The 27,215-nt window shown below is 39.4% G+C and overlaps 2 protein-coding genes across 12 annotated transcripts in view; one reads left to right on the forward strand and one right to left on the reverse strand.

The window, feature by feature from the left end:
- The window catches only part of RMDN1 (regulator of microtubule dynamics 1), a 37,081-nt gene extending 23,893 nt beyond the window's left edge, over window positions 1–13,188 (forward strand). For 3 of the 5 annotated variants that reach the window (XM_061439446.1, XM_061439449.1, XM_061439448.1), the window contains 6 exons: window positions 542–631; window positions 3,547–3,602; window positions 5,352–5,439; window positions 6,719–6,749; window positions 9,753–9,886; window positions 10,460–13,188. In XM_061439446.1, coding sequence (XP_061295430.1) covers window positions 542–631; window positions 3,547–3,602; window positions 5,352–5,439; window positions 6,719–6,749; window positions 9,753–9,886; window positions 10,460–10,510 — 450 coding nt within the window. In that variant the 3' untranslated portion in view covers window positions 10,511–13,188. Of the gene's footprint in view, window positions 1–541; window positions 632–3,546; window positions 3,603–5,351; window positions 5,440–6,718; window positions 6,750–9,752; window positions 9,887–10,459 lie in introns of those variants that run through there. The other 2 variants (XM_061439447.1, XM_061439450.1) reach the window with 2 other exon arrangements.
- A 3,096-nt stretch (window positions 13,189–16,284) lies between these two features.
- WWP1 (WW domain containing E3 ubiquitin protein ligase 1) overlaps window positions 16,285–27,215 on the reverse strand; it is a 137,733-nt gene continuing 126,802 nt past the window's right edge. For all 7 annotated transcript variants that reach the window (XM_061439438.1, XM_061439439.1, XM_061439440.1 and 4 more), the window contains 3 exons: window positions 25,863–25,959; window positions 25,377–25,449; window positions 16,285–16,981 (listed from right to left, as the gene is read on the reverse strand). In XM_061439438.1, the coding sequence (XP_061295422.1) occupies window positions 16,882–16,981; window positions 25,377–25,449; window positions 25,863–25,959 (270 nt within the window). In that variant the 3' untranslated portion in view covers window positions 16,285–16,881. The remainder of the gene's footprint in view (window positions 16,982–25,376; window positions 25,450–25,862; window positions 25,960–27,215) is intronic.

Here is a 27,215-nt window from a genome sequence, read left to right on the forward strand (position 1 = left end):
CATTTCTTGTCCTGAGTCTGACTTTCGCCAGCACCTAGGTTTATGAAGCTTGGATATTTGGTTTCAGTTCTCAGGGAAGAAGCTCAGATTATCTCAGTTTGGGTTTGTTGTCCAGCTATGGGCGTGAGGACAAAGTCACGATTGATAGATATGGCCGTTATTACTATAGTAACGTGGCTGTGAAATAAGAAACAGTGCCCAGAAAATAGGTTGAGAAAATAAAACGATAATGTTAAATTGCACATTTTTATAAATTTATATTCATATCATAAATATGAATCATTATATCCCCATTGTGTTGGTAACTTTCTTAGAGATACACTGACCTCTGTCTTATATTATAGTTCTCTATAAACATGTCCTGACTTAAGTTCCTTACGGGCTATGTCTACTTTTTATTTGTATTTTCTAGTATATTTAATACAGGTTTTGTGCTCAGCTTTTTGTTAAGTGAGAATAACTACTGAGGAGTTGCAGCCTGGTATTGAATGGGATATTATGGAATATTAGTACTCTTATACCTTGTTTCTTCTGTTTTTAGTGGTATGCAATCTGTATTGGTGATGTTGGAGATTATGAAGGAATCAAGGCTAAAATTGCAAATGCCTACATTATCAAGGAGCATTTTGAGGTACCGATGGACTTGAAGAGTCAATAGTTTTCTGAGTAGACTTCTGTTTCACTTATTTCTTGCTGGATAGCAAACCACCTAAAGCTCAGTGGCCTAAAACAGTGACAAATTATTTCTCAAAATTCTGTGGACTAACCGTGCACAGTCGTGCCTCCATTCTGCTTGTTGTGGCTGAGGTCATTTAAAGGGCTCCCTTCACCTGGACCCTCAGCTCGGACAGGAATGGACGAGATGCCCTCTCGCGTGTGGCATTTCTCCCTACTTTTCTTCTCATCATTTAGTGCTGTAGCCCACACTTCTGTGTCACATAGTCACTGCTTCCAAGAGTGAGCGTGCCAGGGGAAAAGTTCCACTGTGCAGACTTTTATCAAGCATGTTTGCATCACACTTAGTAATAACCTGTCGGCCTAAACAAGTCATTTGGCCAAGACCAGAGAACGTGAGAGGGGGTTATACAAAGTCCTGCGTGCCAGGAGGTATGGTCTCATCCAGCGGTCTAATATAATTGACATACCACTTGCAAAGGTAATAGTACTATATATGAGTATGATCTCTGTGTTTTAATATTTCCCCCAAAGTTCATTTACTTATTATAGTAAGCTCTTCCTTAGGTGCCAGAAACTCTCCAGGAATTTGTATGTTTCATGTTGTACTTACACATTATTCTATTGTCCAAAAATAAGCAACAAAAAAACTGCAGCTAAAAACCCAGTGTATTTATCTTTTGATATTATAGACCATCTCAAAAATCCAAATTAAGAGAAAGTGATGAAAACAAACATATTTATCGTTACTGATTCAATTCCTAATTATTGTAATGACTAGCAGAAAAGAGCACTGGACTAGGAGTCAGAAGACTTAGCTTCTTATTTGGGCATCAATAGTATATATATACATGTATACATACACACACATACACATATACATTGATATACATACATACATATTTTGATTTAGTAATATAGATTTTTCACATTTTAAGACCTTTGAAATCAGATTGCATTATATATAATCAGCAGTGCTTTTTTCTTAGTGGTATATAAAATGATGATGTCATACCTTTTATGTTATCTTAGAGATTCAGTGAAATAGAATCTCAGATGCATTAGATAAATCACTTAGATTATTTTGTGCCTTGGGATGTAGAAATACCTGATAACTTCCAAGTGAATAATGAAACACTGCATATAATAAATTAACATACACTTCAAAGAAACTGTGAAGACTATAGATTATTTAAAAATAAGCAATGTTTTTAAGTTTTTAAGTGTGTATATTAACTATATTTTTTAAATGACAGTGTTTAGTGTTTATATACTTAAAAGATCATTTAAACTACTTCTATTTCACATTCCATTATTACATCTAAAACCATAAGGAATTACTATCTCGGTATTGTTTTTGAAGAAACTTAAACTTATGACAGAAAGGATTATAAAAGAAAAGATTTGCTTAAGTATAGCCCCTCTGAATACATCCTAAAAGTAAATTAAACTGTAATATCCCAAGGCATAAGTTGTATATGGTGAATTAACTTCTTTCCTTTGCATCAAAATGGACTAGCTCTGTACCATTCTTGGCAGAATGGAAAATATAGTAACTTGTATAATATTTTGTAGGGGTTAATTTTCTGGTGGAACTCTGATTTGGAAAGCCTGCTTAGAATATGAGCTGTATATACTTTAAAATATATTCTTCTGTGTAAAGCACATCACTTTATTTATAGAAAAGTCAAAATTAGGTCAATGGTGATTCCTACCCATATTACTGGTAATGAGATTTCCGCCAAGTCATAGGTGATTAGCCTTATTTAGCTATTCTCTCTCTCATTACTAACATTATGAGACTTACAAAAAAGTAAAAATAATGATGACTCTGATGATAGAAAATATTACTGTGTTAAGCACCTCCTGTTAACTTGCTCATTTAATTTTTACCACAACCGTATAAGTTAAGTGTACTGCTTTCCTGATTCTGTACAAGAGCAAACTCAGGCTTGGAAAGAATATAGAACTTGCTAAGGTCAAAAAGTTAGAGGTCACTGAGCTGTGATTTGAACCCTATTTGGTCTGACTTCAGAGTCACTGTAGTAACTAGTACAGGTACTTAAAAATGTGTATTTCACACATTATCAACTGAAAGTGAAAATGTGTTTTTATAGAAAAGTGTAAGCTAGGAAGTCTTAAAAAGGGTTTTTTTTTTTTTTTAATATATATATTTAATAGGATTAACATTAATCTGTGAGATTTCCTTAGTGGTTTTCAACAAAATAATGAAAAACTGAGGAGCAATTTTTTTAAAGTTGTTGTTGTAGTTCTGTAGTTTATGCTTTACATTAATTCATATAGGACCTGCACATAGTAAATAGAAACTAGGGAGACTATCAGTATATTTTATATTGTACATAATTATTCTATTAATGAATTCTGTGAATAAGTAGTATTTATTCTCCCTTTGTTAAATATAGATGGGGAAGTTAAACCAAATTTGCACATAGGAAGAGACTTTCTAAAATTATGTATTTTGTTTTTCTAACAAAGAATAATTTTACTTAACAGTCATATAGGACTTGCCACAAAGAACTATTATTTTGTTTTCCTTTAATCTTGAAGATATAACTGAGTGATATATTATCACTGTTGTCAAATTCGATTCATTCACAGATTTTGTTTTCTTTCCTCTTGCTATATCCTGCTATCAGTTTCTGATTCTTATAAAATAGTAATCTAAGTAATTAATAGTGTGCTGAAATAAATTTAAAGAGTCAAAAGGAAGAAAATTGGTGTTGATTATCTTAGAAAAATGAAATTCTTGGTTGCATTTTTTTTTAAATCATGGGTTTTGTCAGCAAATATGGTAACGTACTTATTGGTGTTTAGAAAACAAATATGATTTATTTTCTCATTTCTTGTTAGAAAGCAATTGAACTGAACCCTAAAGACGCTACTTCAATTCACCTTATGGGTATTTGGTAAGAAAATTTCTTGAAATAAATATTTCAGTGGTACTTACTATCATCTTATTTTGTAGTATATAAAAAAGTAAAATGTTTCAAATATTTGGGAGTCAAGAGTGTTTAATCCATTAGATTAACTTACAGTTGTAGTGGTTATTTAGTGTTTAGTATTTAGAAAATATTAAATTTGATTGTGATTTTGTTAAATATTGTTATTCAGATTATTTAGAAACAGGTACTAAGACTAAACAGGCATTGAAACTTTTCATTAAACTTTACATTCCCTTTTTTGGGAAAGATTATTCTCATTTACCAGACTAAATGGAATTGGATTAAGCTAACTATATAAAAATAGGATGGCCTCAGAGGGTCTTTGTATCTTCAAAGTATGTCAAATACAGTGTGATTCATCTGAGGAATTTTAGTATCTTTCCATTTTTATGTAATCTCTCTTCAAAGCACATCCTTATTTTGCTGGTATGAGCATACACCAGTGTGTTAAATGCTTACTGGTTTGAGAGTCTTAGGTTTACCACCATTTTCTTTATGTGTGGTCTACAGAGCTGAGTATTTATTGTCTTCCATGAGGGGTGCAATTGGAGAGGGAAATGGCAACCCACTCCAGTGTTCTTGCCTGGAGAATCCCAGGGACAGAGGAGCCTGGTGGGCTGCCGTTTATGGGGTCGCACAGAGTTGGACACGACTGAAGCGACTTAGCAGCAGCAGCAGCATGAGGGGTGCAAAGTCCCGTATCAAACTCTCTTTAAAGAGAAGTAAATACTGGATAAAGGACATGTTTAACAAAACACATACTGAGTGAGAATTAATGATGATTGAGGGATAGTAATTCAGATGCTGGTGACCAAATATGAATGAACTAGTTTCTTTCTCAAGGACTTCAGACCCTAATCAAAGATCGAACACTTTTTTCCTCCTTATTTCAGAAAGTTGTCGAGAGTTTTGCTGTTACTTTTTTTATTAACCTTTTTATTTTGTACTGGAGTATAGCTGGTTAGCGATGCTGTGATGGTTTCAGGTGGACAGCCAGGGCCTCGGCCGTACATATCCATGTGTCCCTTCTCCCTCGAACCCCCTCCCATCCAGGCTGCCACGTGACACTGAGCAGAGCTCCCTGTGCTGTGAACTAGCTTAGGGCTGCTAGTGGGGGCGGAAGGTGAGTGGGGAAGGAGTATTTAGGGAGTGTGGGATGGACAGGCACACACTGCTGTGTTTAAGATGGATAAGCAGCAAGGGCCTCCTCTACTATCGGATGTTCATTACTGCCTCTCCCTTTCACATTTGTAAACTTGTTGGTTGTTCTTGTCATTTAAGTATACCATGTTTTGTTATTTTTCTTGTTTTTTTAAAAACTTCTCTGAGTTAGTTTTTATGTAAAAAAAATAGGGGTAATGATTCTATCTCATTTTATTATTGTAAGGAGTAGATGAGATAATCACTCAGCTCAGCACTTTGTACAAAGTGAGTACTCAGTGGTGAATGATACACTGTAGTATCATTACTATTATAAATATTGCTTACTGTTTACACCTAGTCACAAAATACACCGTGATTAATGGAGCAATATCAGTCAGTCTCTAAATAACTCAGTATAAATATTAACCTACTGGGTATTATGAGAAATATAAGCTCTTTAAATATACAGTAGGAGAAGATCCCCTTTATATATGTTAATATGCTTAGTTCTCTTTAAGAGAAAAAAAGAAGGTGCAATTTGAATACATGTGTCATTTTCTTTCCCTATAGGTGTTACACAGTTGCTGAAATGCCTTGGTATCAAAGAAGGATTGCTCAAGTGCTGTTTGCAACTCCGCCTAGCTCCACCTATGAGGAGGTAGTGTGAGGTCCTTTGTTGGTTATTCTGGTTTCTTAACCGCTGGGCCGCTCTGCGGTGTCCACTCATCCGGAGCTCTGAGCATCGAGGGCCGCCAGCACGTTCTGATGGCCCCGTGCGGCTCTTATCACAGAGACCTAATGCTTATGATCCGTGATGGTGAGTGTTTGTTTCCCTTTTAGGTGAATGGCTGATCATTCTGGTTTATTGCCCCTAAAGAACCCCGTGGCTGAAAGCTACCTTCATTTTCTTTTTGAAATCTGTAACATATGAAAATTATAAAATAGAGCAGGAAATACGCAATTGCTTCTCAGTATATTTTAGGGACACATTCTAGGCTTCCCTGGTGGCCCAGATGGCACACATTCTGTAAGATAACAGCCGTCTGGGAATTAGAGCATGTTTGTATTGATAGATAGTACTTAGAGCATTTTGTAAAAGCAGGTTTGAAAGCCTTATAGTCTCATTTCTAAGGTCTTTGCTTTTCCTGTTAAAAGTAAAACCTGAAAGGGATTTCAGGGCACATATTTTGGGTTTACTTATCACAAAATTTTCAGGGTAAGGAAGGAGACGGTTGAAAAACATTTCCCAATACTTGATCACAGTGTTTTCTGTGAAGCTATAGTGTAGAATTTGAGGTAGAGTTGTGAAATATTTGTTTTTATTAAAAAGAATGCATTCTCACAAAAAAGAATCATCTCTACTCCAACAAATTAGTTATGTATCTAAAAGATTAAGTGTCAGTTGCCGTACTATGGAGACAGGTTTAAGTGGGACGAAAAGGGACTAGCAGGGACTTGCAGGTGGACATGAGCATCTTATGTAGGGGTTTCTGTTACAAAGGACTCTTAGAGATACATTGGCCCAACCTGTGTATCGCTGTAAACACACCTTTTAATTTTATCTAGTTTTTATTCATAAAGCCACTGTTCTGATTGAAGAAGAAAAATGTCAGAATAATCTGAGTTGTACATGATAATGATCTTTCCTCTCTTCATGTGATGCTGGTTTCAGTCCGAGTTCTGAGTAACAATCAAGTTATTACTAGAAATGTATGTAATTTGTATTCTGATGATTTAATAGTGTTATGTTCAATTTTGCTATATTAACTCTCATTGTTGATGAATTGACTGTTATTTAAGGGGATCAGTATTTTAGGATGGTTTGATTTACTTCCTATATTTAATGTAGGAATAGATCTTTTGAAAAAATGCTTTTTCAGTACTCTGTCTTAATCCTTTTCAATGTATTGAAAATACAATTTTTGTGTATTTGACAGGCCCTCGGCTACTTTCACAGGGCAGAGCAAGGTAACCTTTTTTATTTCATATAACTGTATGAATGTCAGACATGTAATAGTAATTTTTCTTGTGGGGTCTTCCCAGACCAGGGGTAGAATGCGTGTCCCCTGCATTCCCGTCCAGTGTACCACGAGGGAAGTCCTCAAATAATTTTTAGAAGTCCTTATTTAGTAAAGATCTCCTGAGAAAGAAATAGACTACTTGTGAATTTAGAGCTGCAGTTCTAACAGTCCTTCATTTGATGTAATTCAACCTTCCTTTTTGAGAGGAGGCTTTGACGGATTAACTCTTTAAGATTGCACAGCAAATCAGAAGCATGTATTTATCTTCATTTAAAATTTTTATTTTTTAACACCAAAGTATAATTGACATATAACACTGTATGAGCTTCATGTGTACAGCATGACTTGATATTCACAGACATCATGAAACACATCATGATCACAAAATCAAGTCCAGTCAACACCTGTCACCTCACAGAGTTACCAAAAGACACTTTTTAAAGATCAACTGTCTTAGCAAATTTCAGATGGCATTTAAATGAGAACTCTGCTTTAAACCAGGTCAGTCTTTGTTCTGTTGCAGATAGCCTTTTGTGGTGAAGAGTTTTATGTTACCCTTACTTTGAAGAAACAGCCAGCCTAGAAAACATTAGCTTACGTTTATCCTTTCTAACGGCAGAAACTAGAGACGTCAGAGACAGAAGCCTAAGGTCCAAATACTCCCACCCCCCCAAAAAAAAACCATTGCCAATATGTCTATAAAACTTAATCAGAAGAAAATTAAAACAATTTACCAAATTTGAGAGCCTACTCATATGGACTTGTTCAAATGCTTTCATAATAGCAAAGCATTTTTGAAACACATTTCTTCTAAAGAATTTTGTCTGAATGTTAACTCTGTTATGTGTTAATTCTGACACTGTTAATGACCTTCCATTGACATCCTCTCATGATGGTAGTTTTACATTATCATGGGTATGATGTGGGAATGCATTTTTCTCAAACTTAGAAGTATAACTACAAAGTTAAAAAAGCACCTTAAGAGACTTAAGCATTTGGGTTGCTGAGAAGAACATGGTCATACTTTTATGGAGCCAAATGACCCTTGGTAATTCCATCATCCTCCAGGCTTCACTGTACGGTCACCTCCTCTCGGGGGCCTTTGCTTATGGCTGATGTTTGGTTTAGAAGCTCTTCCCATGCTTTTAGTACCCTTTATTTCCCCCTTCATGGCCCTTAGCAGTCCACAGTGTGACTGTTTCCGTCTGAAACGAAATTCAGGGAAGATGTGACTGTCTTCTGCGTACATGGCACCCTCGTCGCTTAGCACAGAAGACTGGGCAGACTTGCCAAAGGGCAGCGTAAGCGGGGGCGGAATGACGGAGTCTGCTTAACTCTGAGGAAGCCTTACGCACATCAGCATGGCATCTTACAAACATCTTCGGATTAAAGAACTAAAACAAGTTTGGGTTAAGAAACAAATGTAGTTAATCATAAATCATATCCAGGAAAAATTATACTTTAAAAATAGAAGGGTCCCAGGTTGGTAGGAGGAAACTATAAATTAATGCAGTAAGACAGTCCCATGCTTTCCTTCATAGGCTTTTTGTTCACATTTTTGCTTCAGCCAAACATATTCTCCACTTAGATGTTAAAATTCTGCTCAGCCCCCAAGTCAGCCCGTGTGTAACCTCTTAGCTGCTTTTTTCGGTTTCCCATAGAACTTTAAAATTTGTACTCCTGTCAAAGCAGTCTCTTTATTCTTATGTTACATTCATATGTGCTAATGCTTGTCACTGCTTTTCATTACAAATTCCAAAAGAGCAGAGACTTTATCTGTGCTTAAACACAGCCCACGGGCTTCCCTGGTGGCTCAGCAGTAAAGAATCTGCCTGGAATGCAGGAGACAGGGGTTCGATCCCTGGGTCAGGAGGATCCCCTGGAGAAGGAAATGGCAACCCACTCTAGTATTCTTGCCTGGAGAATCCGTGGACAGAGAAGCCTGGTGGGCTACAGTCCCTGGGGTCACAAAGAGTCAGACAACAACTGGGCACCACCACCAAACATAGCCCACATTCAGTAAAGGCTGATCAAATGTGTGTACACACACACACACGCACACACACTCATCATGACTTCATTTACTCAGGCACCAAGTACATACTGAGCACAGTTCGAGGCACTGTTCTAGGCACTTAGGATCCAGGGAACAAAAGAGGTGGGGCTTATTGTCTATCAGGACCCCTCAGGTTTTCATCTATTAAATGGAGTACCAGTTTTATAAAATTGCTGTGAAAATAAGAAATATGTGTAATATAAATGGCTAGCACAAAGTAGACACTCAAAAAATAGTAATTATCTCAAAATTTTTTGATAGGAATAGTTGAGCGAAATAGAATCCTCTTTAGCCTAGTATATTACAGTAAGTCCCTTACATACAAACTTTCAAGTTGGGAACCTGAAGAGATAGTTACGTTAGTTCACGTATCTGGTGTACACTGTCAGCGTGCGCATCCCCTACAGGAGTGTGGGCTTCCGTGTGCTGGGCAGTGCTGTGGAGGTGCAGTATCTTCATTTCAAGCCCAGGAGGTCCGGAAGCAGGTGTGAGAGCAGCAGGGCTATAGCTGGTATCTCCTGTGCTGACTGACGACCCTTCAGCTCTGCCATCTCCCCTCCTCCTCCTCCTCCTCCACAAAGTAACTCTGTTTGTCCGCTCAGTGCCAGCCCCTGGATGCCAGCTGTTGTACTGTAAAGTTTTTTATGTATTATTTGTGAAAAGTATTCCACTACAATACTACATAGCCCATTGTATTAGTTGGCCTAGGCTAACTTTCTTGGACTTAGGAACCAAACAGACGTACGAATGTGTGCACTCTCAGAATGGGTCTTGTTCAAATGGAGGGGACCTACTGTATTGGCATTTAGACCAGAAAATTTAAGCCTTGCAAAATAAGAGCAATACTGTTTCACTGGAGATAAAATGTAAATCCTTTTTCTTTCTTACGTACAGTGGATCCAAACTTCTACAGCAAAAACTTGCTCCTTCTAGGAAAGACATATTTGAAGCTGCACAACAAAAAGCTCGCTGCTTTCTGGCTAACAAAGGCCAAGGACTACCCAGCGCACACAGAGGAGGATAAACAGGTACAGCATCTCCAGAACAAGGCAAACAGGTTTCCACTGAGGCACGTGAAGGAAAGGGGAATCAAGAACTGCTTTAAAAATGTCATTGTCTAAATGCATATTATTAAATAATAGTGCTTATTTCAAATGTATATAGCAAATGTTTTTGGAGAAGGAAATGGCAACCCACTGCAGTATTCTTGCCTGGAAAATCCCACGGACAGAGGAGCCTAGCGGGCTACGGTCCATAGGGTTGCAAAGAGCTGGACACGACTGAATACACACACATAGCAAATATTTAGTTACTACCAACAAACATGTATGAATTTCTCACTACAATATAGAATTGTTCCTGTTTGACATATCTATATATAACAGATCAGGTAAGATTTCTAAAACATAAAAGGCAAGGAATGTGTGCTAATGTGAAAGAATTCTCCAAGCGTCTCATCTCTGAGTTCTCTAAGGAATTTTATTCTTTGTGTACTAGTCTGGTTTTTTTTGAAACTCTTAGAAAACTACTTTATAAACTTGTTTCACAAGTTGATCTCTGTGCTGTATTGTTTATTTATAATATGCATTCTTCCATTTTAGATACAGACAGAAGCTGCTCAGCTACTTAGAGGTTTCAGTGACAAGAACTGAGAATTTTTCAATGAAGTACCTAAGGAGCATTGCCTTTTCATCAGATTTTAAAGATAATAAATACATTAACTATAACTGTTCTATGACTGTTCTTTTAACGTTGTGACCATTTAACAGATACACAAAACTCTAGATTTCTTCACAAATAACAAGGCAAAAGAAATGGTTCCCACAAGAGTGGTAGAGACGTCTCTATGGCTGAGAGGCAGAGATGACTGCACCCAAGCTGCCAGTGATACAGCAGGGCATGAGATTGCCAAGGGGGACGGCAGCATGTCAGGATGGGGATCAAGAAAGGAAAGCTACAGTGCGGAAGCGCTGGCTTAGGAGGGGTGCATTTTCAAGTTGGACTGAAAAGCTGAGCCCTTGCAGAGAAGCAACAGTGACAGGAGCTCAGCAGTTAATTGATGTGTCTTGGAGCCAGCCTGCATAAGGAAAGAGCTGTCAGGAGAGGACTGAAAATGGAGTGGTTTCTTTTTTAAAACGTGAGGTAGTCTTAAAAGTGGATTGATTTTGTCACTCAGTTCAGTTCAGTCGCTCAGTCGTGTCCGACTCTTTGTGACCCCATGAATCGCAGCACGCCAGGCCTCCCTGTCCATCACCAACTCCCAGAATTCACCCAGACTCACGTCCATCGAGTCAGTGATGCCATCCAGCCATCTCATCCTCTGGCGTCCCCTTCTCCTCCTGCCCCCAATCCCTCCCAGCATCAGTCTTTTCCAATGAGTCAGCTCTTCGCATGAGGTGGCCAAAGTACTGGAGTTTCGGCTTCAGCATTATTCCTTCCAAAGAAATCCCAGGGCTGATCTCCTTCAGAATGGACTGGTTGGATCTCCTTGCAGTCCAAGGGACTCTCAAGAGTCTTCTCCAACACCACACTTCAAAAGCATCAATTCTTCGGTGCTCAGCTTTCTTCACAGTCCAACTCTCACATCCATACGTGACCACTGGAAAAACCACAGCCTTGACTAGACGGACCTTTGTTGGCAAAGTAATGTCTCTGCTTTTGAATATGCTATCTAGGTTGGTGAGCCCAAAGTCTATTCCCTAATGGGTGAAAGGAACGTGGAACTCAAGGAGAAATGGAAACGATGGTGTTTAAATAGGACAGTGATCCCTGGGGTGCCCAGTGCAGACCCTAAGTTCTGTGAGAAGTGGTGTCTTGAATGTCACTTAGAGACATCTGAGTGTATGTCTAGGTGGAGTTTTCTCAAAGGGAAAACATACAGTGTGCGTATGTACTCTTTGTGGTTATCATGTGTATTTTCAAACAGAAGCAAACACTCAAAGTATTGGACTATTTATACCCATCTCTGATTCAACAGTTGCTAATCTTTGCTATATTTTACTTATGTGTAAATATTCATATATTTACAAGTATCTGTAAACTTTTGAAATAGTAGACAACATATTTCATCCCTAAATATTTCAGCATTCATTGTCTCAGAATAAAGACATCCTTCTAAACACAAATTCATATTACAACTAGAAAGTTAACAGCAATTCTTTAATATCCAGCCATATTCAAATATCCTTAAATGTCCCAAAATGTCTTATACTTCTAGAAACCAAGATTCAAAGATCATACATTGCATTTAATTTTCCACCTTAGTTTTTTAAAATCTAGAACAGTAACCCATCTTTCTCTCACAGCATTGTTTTTAAAAAGGCCAGTCCAGTTGTCTTTCAAATCGTCCCTCCTTCCAGAATGGCCTTATTGACCACCTTTAGAGAAACACTGTTCCATCTTGTATGTATATTAGATCTTTGACATTTATATTTATCACTTTCTCTGATAGCTACTGCTTGTCTTCACTTTTGAGATGTTTCTTTTTCTTCAGTGTTTTTTTTTTTTTCCCCCTGATTTAAGTTAGTAGGCATTTCACATCTTCATGTTTTTTGGTCCAGTTCTGAATTTCTAATTTGGATTTTTCTCGTCTGCAATTATTATTTAGATATAATTCAGACTAGTACTTAGTGTTTAAGGATTTTACTGTTTTTTTTTTTTTCTCTCCTGTTTAGCATTTTCATCTGAAATTTCCTCGTTTTCAGTTTTCTCTTTAGAGTGACTTTGAATGTCATTTTTTGGAGGTATGACTTTTTTGTATGTATTTAATAACCAGCAATGCCACTTTATCAAATGGGAGGTAAGCAGTTTGGATTAGTTCAGTAACATCCTCAGTAATTTACAAAATGAAATAGTTTTGTAAAAATAAGATTTCTTTTAGTCATAAAGCCTTTTATGGAGGGGAGGATCTGTCTTTGATATTATGTAGAGCTGTTTAAAATTTTTTCCCTTTGCAATAGATTTGTAAGAAGTTGCCAAAAAGTACTACTCAGAAAGGTCCTGCGGATCCTCCCCTCAGTGTGCCTTGATGGTACAGGTAACGGCAGTACAGTATCAAAGCCAGGAGACTGTGCAGTCCGCAGACAGTATTCAGGTTTTACCACTTTTAAGTCATCTCATGTGTCATGCATGCAGTTGTGTCACATGTAAATTTCTGTAACTGCCATGATGAAAACACAGAAGTGTTCCATCACAGAAACTCTTAGTGCTGTCCCTTACAATCACACACATTGCCTGCCACCATCCCTAATCCTGACAACTGCTAATAATTCTCTGTAGTCCTCTATAATCTTGGCATTTCAAAAACAGTATATAAATGAACCATACAGAATGTGATCGTTTGAGATTGGCTTTTTTCATTTGGCATAACTCATTTGAGATCCATCTAAATTTAGTCAACAGTTCCTTTTTATTGTTGATTATATTTCACTGAATGGGCGTACCAGTTTATTTAAACTAGCCACCTTGCGGCATTTGGGTGGTTTCCCAACTTTGGCGTCTGTGAACATAAGGTATGACTTTTATCAGCATGCTTTTCATCTCTGGGATAAACGTCCAGGAGTGTGGTTGCCGGGTCTTTTATAGAGCTGCTGTGTTTCTTCCCCCGCCCCTTTTAGCTCCCCCTTCTCCAAGAAGTGGCACCTTCCTGAGATTCTGATTGTGTGCTTTTTCAGCCTCTTTTGACTTCCCAGGAGTCTGACCTCCCAGGTCTCACACTGCCTCCTGGCATGTCTCCACTCTGGATGAGAACTGCTGCTTCCGGGAGTGAGCTCTTGGGGCCCCATTATTCCCCTTCCTGTGCAGTGCCCACTTAATCGGCTCTTGTGTCCAGAGCTGACTGCTAGTTTGAGATGCCTATTTCCCCACATACATGTCAGCAGAAGTTTGCTGTATTCTGTCTTCTAAGCATCCCATAGACATGGGCTACGGGTGATTACAGCTGCCTCTGCTTGTGCACCTGTTAAGAATGAGAGCAGACCTCTGACTTGGAAAGTGGCTATTATCCTACTCTTGTTGCCAGAAATTTTCCTATCTGAGTGGACTAGTTATAGATTTTGTAAAAATGATTTTTCTCAGACTCACTTTTTAAAATAAACATAATTACATCAAGGAAAAAACAAAACACCCTGAGAACTTGATGGAATTTTGAGGATTAAACAACATGTATTTACCAAGAGTATCAGTAAATATTTAAAAATGCTGTTAACATCTGATTGTCCTTGGTCAAAGACTGGGGAGAGAAAATTTGGAATTGAGGAGAATGCCACTTCTGTTCCAACTACAGTGCATGTGCTGTGGAAGTGAGGGCAGAAGGTGCCAGTTTTGTACTATTACTCTTTGTTATTGGTTTGGGATCCCCCTGCCCTTTTTTTTTTTTTTTTAACCTACTTCAACCACAGAATATTTCTGGTAGATTCTGTAATGCCCATTGGAGACTCTTTTGAGGTTCAACCAAATATTCAGACTCAAAAAGCCTGTGACAGGCTTCATCTGGCACCAGTTCACTCAGATGGACAAAAACCAAGCTGGCCCTGGCGGTCCATGTCAGGCTTCCCGACATTCAGATGACCTTACAGCAGCATCAGGAGCAGCGCATCCGTGCAGCTCCAGAACGACCATCGCCCCGGGTCACAGCTCGGGAATCCCAAAGGGACAGGCCCGTAAGAGTTTTCCCATCCCGGGAAGTCCGCAGCTGTGGTTTCCTGTCAAGTATCTGGAGTCTTCCCAGTCTGGACACAATGTACCAGTTAGGGGTCCTTTTTATGAACAGAAAAGGTACTGCCCACAGCACTGTTGGCGCACCAATCTACCTAGTTTTGAAAACGGGAAAAGCTAGGGTGTCTGAGCTGCGGCCCAAGGGCGCAAGTGTCGGTTAACCCTTTTGCCCCACAAGCACTGAACACACAAACCCCACGGGTGGCCTCTCTCCCTGGCAGGCAGGCAGCTGCTCTGATGGGTGGACTCGTGCGCTGACGCGCGGTGCTGGGAGTGAAGGGCGCTGGGCCCGCCTCTGCACCCACTGCGGGGTTGTGGTCGGGCACCGGGGGCCTTGCACTCGACTTCTCTCTGCTCAGCCCAGCCCAGGACGGGCACTGCCAAGGGAGGGGAGGACACAGGTCTCAGGTTCCTCTCACGGCCAGAGTGCACGTACCAGACAAGCCGGGATATCGTGCCTACAGGCCTGGGTTTCTAGGAATCAGACAGAAGAGCCTGACGAGCTCTCCAGGACGCTGGTTTCCTCTCTGAAGCCCCTGTGGTACAGCAGTTTCTTACCAGGAGTGAGGAGGCAGGCACGGGCACCCTGAGAGCTCCGTCAGGCCTGCCACATGGCCCTTTCCGCACGCTGGGCGACAGCCACTGCCGTCTCAGCGAAGCTCAGCGGCGCTGCCCTCGTGGTCTAAGTCAAGTGGCCCTTCTCAAAGACTGGGCACCCTCGCATGCGTAATCTGTCCTGTACACTCATTCTCTTATTTTTTATTCTTTAGGCATGAGAATAACTAGAAAGTCAGGAATGAGGATTTGGGAAAAGTATTCAACCAAGTGGATCACTGACTTTTATTTCATCTTTACTATGAATTCTGAATAAAAACGTAGAACATAATCTAAATATGTAGAAAAAGTTTTGGCAAAGCAAAAAGTATTGTTTAGAGAAGTTAAATTGTATACTAGTATTATCTGTATGTACTTAGTGAAATATGTTACTGGTAACATTCTAAGATGTCAGTTCCATGGTTAAAAAAAATTTACGTTAATGAAATTTATAGTGTATACTGAAATGATACAAGTGGAAATTTAAATTTTTATATTAATAAGGAAGCCCCACTTGCTAAAGTAGCATTAATACCATTCACATCAGATTGTTACACATTTTTGTAGTTCAGTAAATGTCTTTGATAATGAAAAACAAAGTATTTACCTAGGACAAAAATAATAATTTATATAAAAAGGGGGGAAGACCAAAATATTTTTTATATGCTTATTCAGATACATAGAACTTTTATGAATTTAAGAGGAATGAAGATATTCAAACTGTAATAGGAAATCATTAGACTTATTTGAATATTTAGATGCTTATGTAAGTCTTCAATCCATCTGGTTTTATAAAACCAAAATTTCGAACACAAAAGCAGAAAAGTTCACATTACCTTTTTATATGTTCCTAAGTATCAAATTATATCAATTTATTCTGTATTTAAAGAACATCATAGATACTAAAACTAAAGTACAGAAGTGTCTGATTCTTTTTAATTCCACAAAAAGCTAGCATCTCAAAGTAACATGTAAACAAACCTCTATGCTGCTCAGTGAATTCTCCCCAATTTCCAGAATAAACTAAATGGTAGTAGATCTAGTATATGATTTACTCATGTAAGTTAGGGTTTCATTAATGACTTTGACTGACTGTATTAGTGATGTAGCAAAGAGGGAAAATTTTCAACTACTGTATTTATTTAAAATAAACTGACAGGTTCAAGCACCCATCTTAAGAAAAGCCAGCAGCACTTTTTTAACATATTCAAAGTAAGATTTTGGCCTAAGCCCTTAATACCTTCCTGAACAGCCATTGCAGCTAAACACCCTCAAGAGATGTTACATCAGGGAAAAAAACATGGAGCAATTTGAACTTCTTCCCCTGGATAACAGAAAACAAGGTAAAGCAAATCCAGACTACTTTCAAATGAGTGGCTGTCACGTTTAATACACTCTGAGCTCTATAAAACTAGAGCCACTATCATATATGCTTATATAGATATATACTTATTTTTAATAAAGTCTCTTGCTTGCTTCAAAATTTAAGGATGATTTTTTTTTTCCTGGTCAGTCATTTCAAGGGAACAATAAATAAAAGTAGAAAAGGATGAGCTGTTTTGCATATTTCTGTGGAAGAACGGAAAACATTTATACTTTTGAGAGATTCAGAAAATTCACTGTACAGAATGAACAGCTTATATACACTATCTGTGCAACTTTTCTTGGCTGGGGTATTTAAATGCAAGAGCTCCTCCAAGACAAGAAGCCACATTCATTCTTGTCCAAATCCCTCTGTTTCTTCTATTGCAAAAAGAAGTTTTTCCTTTAGTTGTTCATAACTCTTATATGGTGGTAGATCCAAGCGATTAAAACTGAACAAAAACAAAAACAAAATGTGTTTTCAATAAAATAAACAAAATATTTCTAATACAATATATTTTAAAAATACATTTGAAAAACTGAACAGGAAGAATATAAAAATTTTGTTGGAAGTATTCTAACAGACAATTTACTACTATATTAATACTTAGTGAACATATTAAATATATAAATTTTCTTATAGCAATGGACTCAATTTTAAGACCTATTCATAAAAATATTTTAGTGTTTCCCAGAGAAAGCTGGAATTACAAATGTAACTGTAGCAGTAATGGATAAAACCACTGGAATATTTTTCCTCTTCTCTATAGTTCAGGTCACATTGTTTCTGGAGTCCCCCTAACTTCTCTTGGGTTAAGAGAGTCCATTTCTTTCACTCATTCACCTATGAATTCACTCACTCATCAGCTACTTACTGAATCTTTTCTGTACCAGGTATTTCTCCCAGGAGCTAGTGATAGAGATGAAAAACTGAGGTCCATGTTCTCACTGAACTTACATTCTAGGGTGGAGACTGTCTATCACCAAATATATACTTTTGTCTTTTCAAGTATCTTGTCATATGTTGGGCTTCCCTGGTAGCTCAGTTGGTAAAGAATCCGCCCGCAATGCAGGAGACCCCGGTTCTATTCCTGGGTGGGGAAGATCCGCTGGAGAAGGGATAGGCTACCCACTCCAGTATTCTTGGGCTTCCCTGGTGGCTCGGCTGGTAAAGAATCCACCTGCAACGTAGGAGACCTAGGTTCGATCCCTGGGTTGGGAAAATCCCCTGGAGAAGGAAAAGGCTACCCACTCCAGTATTCTGGCCTGGAGAATTCCATGGACTGTATAGTCCATGGGGTCGCAAAGAGTCGGACACAAGGGAGCGACTTTCACTTTCACTTGTCGTATGTAGAACTATTTCTAAAATAATACGCTTGCAGTCTTGCCAGACTCAGAGAGAATTCCCTGCTGGGATTAACTGATGAAATACAAAAAACATGGAAAATGCTTAAATCACCAGTGTATTGTTTTACAATTTACACAGGTGTAGACTAACATTTAATTTTCTAAGATACATCACTGAGTATCTGGGTCAGGATTCAGGAGTTTTGGATTTCGGTCCCCACTCTACTAGGGTCTAGTGAGATAGCTCTGAGAAGTCAAAACCGTTCTGTACTTTTATCTTCTCATGTGGAAGGCTTCTAGAGATGCTCCAGTTCCCTTCTACTCCTCCTACCAGTTATCTGCCCTAGTCAGGAAACTACATCAGGAGAGAGCCTTTTGAAACAGGAAAGGCAGCCAATTAAAACTGTGTTCTTCTCAGACCATGTTTCCCTCTGAAAAGCTGTTCCCAGTACCAAGCAAGGGAAGCGCTCTTCCCCCGGCCCCTCCCGCCGCCTCTGCCTGAGGCGCAGTCTGACAGTGGACTGAGGCCGGGGGAGACTTCCCAACAGGAGCCCCACACTAGGACAGCCGATCCCCTGCCTGTGTCAGACTGTCCTGCTCATCAGGTCTCCCCGCCGTTTCCCCCCGATCATCTCTGTCGCTGCCATATCCACCTGCATCTACTTCCTCCTCCTCTTATCTGTACCATCAGAATTTCCTGCCTACTGGTCTTGTGTACAGTTTTCTTTTTCACTTCTTCACAATCTATCTGGCCTTACATCACCTTCAGCGGTCCTTTATTAAAAAGACATGCAAGTGCAAAGCCCCTTTGCTGCTGCTAACTCCTGTGGAGGGGGAGTGGGAGGGGCGGCCTGGGCCGCTTGGTGCAGCCCCACCGCTTATTCAGTGTTCTCCAGGCAGACCACACGCTCGTCTGTTCTACGGCTATGCTCTTATTTACGGCTCTCTGATGTTCCGGAATACCCTTTCTGCCTATGAAATTATTATTAAGAATCAGTCCAAATGCTACAAAACTTCCTCCAAGAATTCTTCTTGAACATGTTATACAGACTTCGTAATTCCGCTCTCCATAAGGTCTTTTTATTTCTATTTAGGATTTACTCTGTATTATGACTGACTGGTTTCTTCCATTAGATTCTAAAGTTCACAAGAGCAGAGTCCCCTTTATTCTCCTGACACAGACCCATTTTGCGTACAGGAGACATTTAGTACATGTTGAGTTGAACCATGTAAGAAAATGGGTATCTTTAAAGCATTCAAAACCATGGCTCTAAGACATGAGCTATTCTGTTCTGTGCTGCTTTACAAAAAGACAAAAACATACTAAAAATACTCATCTTTTGCTGAGTACCTACTATGTGAATATCAGAATACTGTTTTAGTTTAGCTTTTTAAACTAAACTAACACTGGAGTAGGTAGTGTTCACTACTTCTATTTTCTTATATGTAAAAAGGGGAGGGACAAGTACCCCATTAGCTCGTTTCACACGTACGTCGCCTGCTGTCCCCATATCCAGAGAGCAGCCGCCTCTCTAAGCACAGCCCTGGGGACCGCAGCAGTGGGACCCCGCCTGAGGGCCCTCAGGACTGCCTCCCCAGACTGCAGGTACCGCACCGCGCCCCTCAGTCACTGCCGGACACGCAAGTCTCTCTGCGTCATCTTTTCACCTAAATCCTCACCCCGGTCCTGATCTACTCTATTTCCCCCGATCTGAACAGTATCTCCACCTGTGCCCTCCATCTCACAGCGTTCCAGTCCGTTCTTTTGAACTTATATTACATGATTTGCAGGCTTCTATAGTCTTAATGGGCTTTCCTGGTGGCTCAGATGGTAAAGAATCTGCCTGCAAATGCGGAGAGCTGTGTTTGATCCCTGGGTCAGGAAGATCCCCTGGAGACAGTCTTAACAGCTCCTCTCTTGCCTTAACTAAAACTCAGCTAGTCTGAAACAGTCCATTTCCTTTGCAGCCAGCCAACACACTTTCGTCCTCTGAAGCAAACGATCTGGTGATGAAGCCTTTTGCACTCTTGCTATCACCTCCTTCCTGACCATGTTCCTTCGCTCACTGACACCTCTGGCCCCTGCTTCACAGTCCTCTCGTTCACTCAGATGACAGGCAACGCTACGGCCTCCCAGGTCTTCGCCCTTCTTCAGGGATCTGTTCCCCTACTTTAGTATCATACCTTGAACTTGGTCACCAGCAGCGAAGGAAATTATTAACTGAAACACTCTATTCTCTGATTATCTGTTTTCCCCAACTTACTTCAATCAAAATGCCAACCTATTAACCCAATACTTTCTCACCATCCTACCTTGTCCACAGACTCTTCTGATCTTCACTTCTTAAGCCACAGCCCATCATTGTAAGTATTAGGTTGGTGCAAAGGTTAACTGTAGTCTCAGCACTGTTGAAATTGCCATTTGATACTGGAATACATTCTTGATAAATGTGGTTATGTTATACATCACTTTAATGCACGTTTCTCGCTTTATGTTTTTTTTTGCTAATGATTCAGTTCAGTTCAGTCACTCAGTCGTGTCCGACTCCTTGTGACCCCATGAACCACAGCATGCCAGGCCTCCCTGTCCATCACCAACTCCCAGAGTCCACACAAACCCATGTCCATCGAGTCGGTGATGCCATCCAACCATCTCATCCTCTGTCGTCCCCTCCTCCCGCCCTCAATCTTTCCCAGCATCAGGGTCTTTTCAAATGAGTCAGCTCTTTGCATCAGGTGGCCAAAGTATTGAAGTTTCAGCTTCAACATCAGTCCTTCCAATGAACACCCAGGACTGATTTCCTTTAGGATGGACTGGTCGGATCTCTTTGCAGTCCAAGGGATTCTCAAGAGTCTTCTCCAATACCACAGTTCCAAAGCATCAATTCTTCAGTGCTCAGCTTTCTTCACAGTCCAACTCTCACATCCATACATGACCACTGGAAAAACCATAGCCTTGACTAGATGGACCTTTGTTGGCAAAGTAATGTCTCTGCTTTTCAATATGCTATCTAGGTTGGTTATAACTTTCCTTCCAAGGAGTAAGAATCTTTTAATTTCATAGCTGCAATCACCATCTGCAGTGATTTTTCAGCCCAGAAAAATAAATTCAGCCACTGTTTCCCCATCTATCTGCCATGAAGTGATGGGATCAGATGCCATGATCTTAGTTTTCTGAATGTTGAGCTTTAAGCCAATTTTTTCACTCTCCACTTTCACTTTCACCAAGAGGCTTTTTAGTTCCTCTTCACTTTCTGCCATAAGGGTGGTGTCATCTGCATATCTGAGGTTATTGATATTTCTCCTGGCAATCTTGATTCCAGCTTGTGCTTCCTCCAGCCCAGCGTTTCTCATGATGTATTCTGCATATAAGTTAAATAAGCAGGGTGACAATATACAGCCTTGACATACTCCTTTTCCTATTTGGAACCAGTATGCTGTTCCATGTCCAGTTCTGTTAGGTCCTCACCTGCATACAGGTTTCTCAAGAGGCAGGTCAGGTGGTCTGGTATTCCCATCTCTTCCAGAATTTTCCACAGTTTACTGTGATCCACAAGGTCAAAGTCTTTGGCATAGTCAATAAAGCAGAAATAAAGGTTTTTCTGGAACTCTCTTGCTTTTTCGATGATCCATCAGATGTTGGCAATTTGATCTCTGGTTCCTGTGCCCTTTCTAAAACCAGCTTGAACATCAGGAAGTTCATGGTTCACTTATTGCTGAAGCCTGGCTTGGAGAATTTTAAGCATTACGTTACTAGCATGTGAGATGAGTGTAATTGTGCGGTAGTTTGAGCATTCTTTGGCATTGCCTTTCTTTGGGATTGGAATGAAAATTGAACTTTTCCAGTCCTGTGGCCACGCTGTTTATTTTATATTTACTTTAGACTATGGAAAGGATGTTAGATGAAAAGCAAATTCGAGTGATTGTCTTATTTGATTTCAAAATGAGGCATAAAGCAGCAGAGACAACTTACAACATCAACAATCCATCTGGCCCAGGAACTGCTAATGCACGTACAGTGCAGTGGTGTTTCAAGAAGTATGCAGAGGAGACGAGAGCCTTGAAGATGAGGACCGTAAGGGCTGGCCATCGGAAGTTACAATGATGAACTGAGAAGATCATCAAAGCTGATCCTCTTACCACTGCAGAAGTGACTGAAGAACTCAGCGTTGACCATTCCATGGTCATTCCACATTTGAAAGGAAGTGGAAAGGTGAAAAGTCTCTGTAAGTGGGTGCCTTATGAGCTGACTGAAAATTTTAAAAAAACTGTTTTTCTGAAATGCCATCTTCTCTTATTGTACGCAACACACCATTTCTCGATTGGATTGTGACATGTGATGAAAGGTAGATTTATATGACAACCAGCAACGACCAGCTCAGTGGCTGGACTGAGAAGAAGCTCCGAAGCACTTCTCAAAGCCAAACTTACACCAAAAAAAGGTCATGGTCAAATACAAAAAAAAAAAAAAGATCACAGTCACAGTTTGGTGGTCTGCTGCCCGTCTGATCCATTACAACTTTCTGAATCGTGGTGAAACCATTACATCTGAGAAGTATGTTCAGCAAATTGATGAGATGCACTGAAAACTGCAACGTCTGCAGGCAGCATTGGTCAACTGAAAGGGCCCAATTCTCCACGACACCCGACCACACGCTGCACAAGCAGTGCTTCAAAAGTTGAACCAATTGGGCTATGAAGTTTTGCCTTATCTACCGTATTCACCTAACCTCTCGCCAACTGACTACAACTTCTTCAAGCATCTGGACAACATTCTGCAGGGAAAATGCTTTCCTCAAGAGTTTGTCTAATCCCAAAGTATGGATTTCTATGTTACAGGAACAGACAAACTTATTTCTCACTGGCAAAAGTGTGTTGACTGTAATGGTTCCTATTTTGATTAATAAAGATGTGTTTGAGCCTAGTTACAATGATTTAAAATTCATGGTCTAAAACTGCAATTACTTTTGCACCAACCTAATAGTTTATAGAAGTCATGGTCCATCGTTAAAATCACTACCTTGCAAATACTTTAAAATCTTATCTCTCCTTTTTGAACTTACTCATACTCTGAATGAATTCAGCCTTCTACTTTCTCATTCCTTGTACCTAATCAGTTGAAAATTACTGCAGGGGATATCTGACGACTTCACATTAACTACTAGATCCAAGTGGGCAATCCAATGCTGCCCAGCATTCTCAGCCATGTTTCTCTAGAAAACACTTGTCTCGTCCCTGACAACTCTCCCTTTCTTTCTCCAAGTCTTTCCCTTCTTCACTGTTAGCCAGTGACTTCACCTTATAAATACTTGGAGGAAAAAAATCAACAGTTGATCAACTCTTTTTTCCTTCACAAAATCTAAAATCTATTTGTAGTTTAACCCAACTTTTCTTCCTCTTCTGTTACAACAAAGGAAATGTTCTTGTTTTCATCAAAAGTGAATTCCTTAACTCACACTCAGAATCCCAATTCTTTCCATCTCCTTTGGTTATGAATTCTCTGTCCCCTGCCTCAACAATCTCTCCTGCATTGAACTCACCAGTTTAATCTAACCTGGTGTTCCTAAAAGTTTTTGGTGAACAGGATCCTTTTTCACATCTAAAAATATTGAGAAATCCAAAGAGCTTTCTGTTTATGTGAATTATAACTATTGATATTTACCATAAATTTTAAAAATAATTTACTGTGAAAATGAAAGTAAGTTATTTTTATGAAAAAAGTGACTGTTTTCAAAAAAGCAGTGAAAAAAGTAGCCTTGTTTCATATTTTTGCAAATTATTTTAATGTCAGGTTTAATAGAAGACATCTGGATTCTAATACCTATGTGTTTATACTATCAAACTGCATTGTTTTAGATTAAGCATATGAAAACTCTTCCCATACAGATATGCAATTAGAAAACAGAGATGTACTCAAGTAATTTTTTCCAGATAATTATGGATACTATTCTTTGACGATATACTAAGTTTGACAAGGTTATGCATAATATGGGTTTTGAAATCATATCACAGAACCCTTTGTATTCTGTTATATGAAAGCCATTGGTTTATTTTGCACTCTGGATGTTTTTCTCATGCATGAGTTTATAACATCATGTATCAGTTATTTGGAAATACAGGTTCACCAAGTTATAATGAATTTTAAAATATTAAAAGTCTTGGGAAGCTGAGAAGCTGAATATACAAGTTTTCCAAAATTCTGATTTTTGTATGAAACCTCAATGTTATCATCACCAATAAATGCTGTTAGCTGTTTTCCTTAAAATGATGAGCTTTTACTTAATTTTCAAGAAAAATGTCTGAATGAAACAGTCTGTTATGTTTTCAAGTAACTAGAGCATTTCACAAAAAAAGCAAGCTCTTCAGCTTTCAACTTGACAACTAAGAGCTTCTTCACAAGACAAAAATCAGTGTTTCATGTAGACTTGCCATTTATTTTGTCATACAGAATATTAAAAAAAAAACCACATACACTTCAAGTGTCAAGATTTAATAAAGTTAATAGTTTTTACTACTTCATAATCAACAACTTTCAATAAGCCTGGCCTTTTCTTTCCTTTTTTTTTAAACTTCAAATGTGTGGTGTTGAAAAATGCAGAGACAGCAGTTTGGTGTCAACTGCCTTTTCCTTGACTTGTGCTAAGGCAACAGCTGTTGACCCACCATTACTTTGGTACCACAAGTGCAAATGTCAAAACAACAAAAAGGCAAAAAAGAGGACAGTGTGAAAACTGACTTTGACCTCCTGACAGCAACGCATACCTTCGGGCCATCACCATCTTCTGTCTGGATGACTAACAGCTCTGACCTCCCTGGTCTCACTCGCCCAGTTCCCGCCCGCCCCCTGCTGCCAGAGTCGTTTTTTCTTAGATCTCATTATTCTTATATAAGACTCCTCAATGGCTCCTAATTGTATTTAGAATCTAACTGCTCATCATAGCCTATTAACCTCTACATAATGTAGCCCCTGCCTGCATTTCCAAATTCTTTTATCTTCCTCCTCGGAATCATTAAGTTCCATTCATACCAAGTCATCTTTTATTTCCTTTAAAAATGACTATACAAAGTATATACTCCCCATTTCTTCCCACAGCATGCTATTCATCAAACTCAACTTAAACATCACTGTTTCCAAGAAACTTCCCTGACCACCAATCTGGTGGGGATTCCTCTCCAGCTGTTCTCCTGGTTCCCTTTAAAGGACTCCTAGCATTCGTAAAGAGGTGTTGACCTGTTTGTCTTTTGTGCCCCCACCCCCAATGGAGTACAAACTTCATAAAAGGCAGGGAGCACTTCAATCTTATTTTATTTTATACCTAGTGGTACTTTAAATATTTTTTGAATCAATGAATACATTTCTCAAGTATTTATATTAACCAGTCACTCTAAAGTGTTTAGTTATAGAGTGCCATATTAATCAGTAAAAACTAAAATTCTGACTACTTTAATGAATCAACAATTATACTCAGTCACTGTACTATTTAAGATTTTTGAACTTACCATGTGTGGCTTCTTGGTAACCAGGTATCTTTGCCAACTTTTTCAATGCAAAATTTTTGAGGCCCATTACTTCCTAAATCAGGAAAATATGACAAAATTTATTTGGTCCTTTAAACTTTTTAGTTTTGACAACTAGTCAAACCAGAACACATCACAGAATCAACATGAATGATACAGAATAAACTACAATGTAAATGGCTTCTGCCCAGAGAAGCTTGTTAATGCTGCAGAGATCCAGCAATAGGAATCACAAAGTAGAAAGATCAGTGTCTAAGAACTGTGATCCCCTCACAAAGCAATGGCCAACCAGCCTCTGAGAGCAGACTTTCAAACCTATCTTACAAATGTACTTGATATTAAGCATTAATTTGTCTTTCTTTCAGTAGATGCCCTACCTAAAGCATAGAAGAATAATCCTTAGGCTTAAGTCTGCTGTGTGTCTAGACGCATTATCACAAAATTATTTACAGAGAAAACCGCATTTACCCATGAGTTCAGCAAATCCTCCTAGAGGTAAACGGCAGGTTCCAGTGACAAACTGCAGTAGTCGCATTCTCACTTCATTGTCTGTCTCCTTCACAAACTGCGGAACAAGAGCAAGTTTACTTTACGACCTGGTTAAAGTTATTCGTACTAAAATTCTATTTCTATTTTCAAATTAACTTACAACTCTTGTATTGATTTCAAAGCCCAATTTCCTATTTTTAAGAGGAAAATGAAAACAGAGGATGCGCCATATGCTTCTTGTGTATTTGGCCCTAACAACAGTATTATGAGACAGGAACTATCATTAGCATCCCCACGACACATGTTCAGAAGACGGAGGCCAGGCTTCCCTGATGGCTCAGTGGTAAAGAGCCTGTCTGCTGATGCAGGAGACATGGGTTCGATCCCTGATCCAGAAGATCCCACATGCCACGGAGCAGCTAAGTCCGTGGGCCACAGCTATTGAGCCTGTGCTCTAGAGACCAGGAGCCACACCTCTTAGCCCACAGGCCACGACTGCAGAAGCCCTCGTGCCCCAGAGCCTGTGCTCCACAAGAGAGAGGACATCTCGATGGGACGCCTATGCACCACAGCCAGAGGGGAGCCCCTGCTCGCCGCAACATGAGAAAAGCCCGTGTGCAGCAACAGAGACCCAGCATAGTCAAAAATAAACAAGTAATCAGAAAAAAAGAAAACGGAGGCCTGGAGAGGTGAAAGAATTTGTCCTTCTCAACCTGCTACTAAGTGGCAGAACTAACATTTGAACTCAGGTCTAACTGAGCTCTAAAGCTCTGTTATCCTGACCTGAGCGGACTACCCTGCAAGCTACTGACGGTGACGGTGAACAAATCCTTCTCAATTGCCACTCTCAGCAGTTTCTGATATTTTCTTTCACTAAACATCACTTTCCCAACTATATTCTTCATACTTGAAAACCCAAAGTATGCATTCTTCTAAAAATATCTCTCTTCATGGACTATTTCTTTTCAAAGTGGACATAGACAGGTAATACTGATCTGAATTGCTCTGAGTGTCTTACAACAGAAGGTAAGGAACTTAGGGGACAGTGTGAGAGTAGAAATGTATCTTAAAAACAAGAGACTAAACTTTAGCTAATAATAAGACAAAATGTTGTGCTAAATACGAAAAAATAATGTTTCTGCACAGAACTGCGCTGAGGCAACATGTTTCATCAAGACGTAGAAATGGAGGTGAACAGGGCTGGCATAAATCTCACCACTTTCCCCAGAACAAACCCATTGGAATGAGCTGAGTGAGTGAAGCTGCTAGTCTTGTCTGAGTCTTTGTGACCCCATGGGCCATAGGCCGCCAAGCTTCTCTGTCCATGGGATT

Source organism: Bos javanicus, chromosome 14, assembly GCF_032452875.1.
Source record: "Bos javanicus breed banteng chromosome 14, ARS-OSU_banteng_1.0, whole genome shotgun sequence".
Taxonomy (NCBI): domain Eukaryota; kingdom Metazoa; phylum Chordata; class Mammalia; order Artiodactyla; family Bovidae; genus Bos; species Bos javanicus.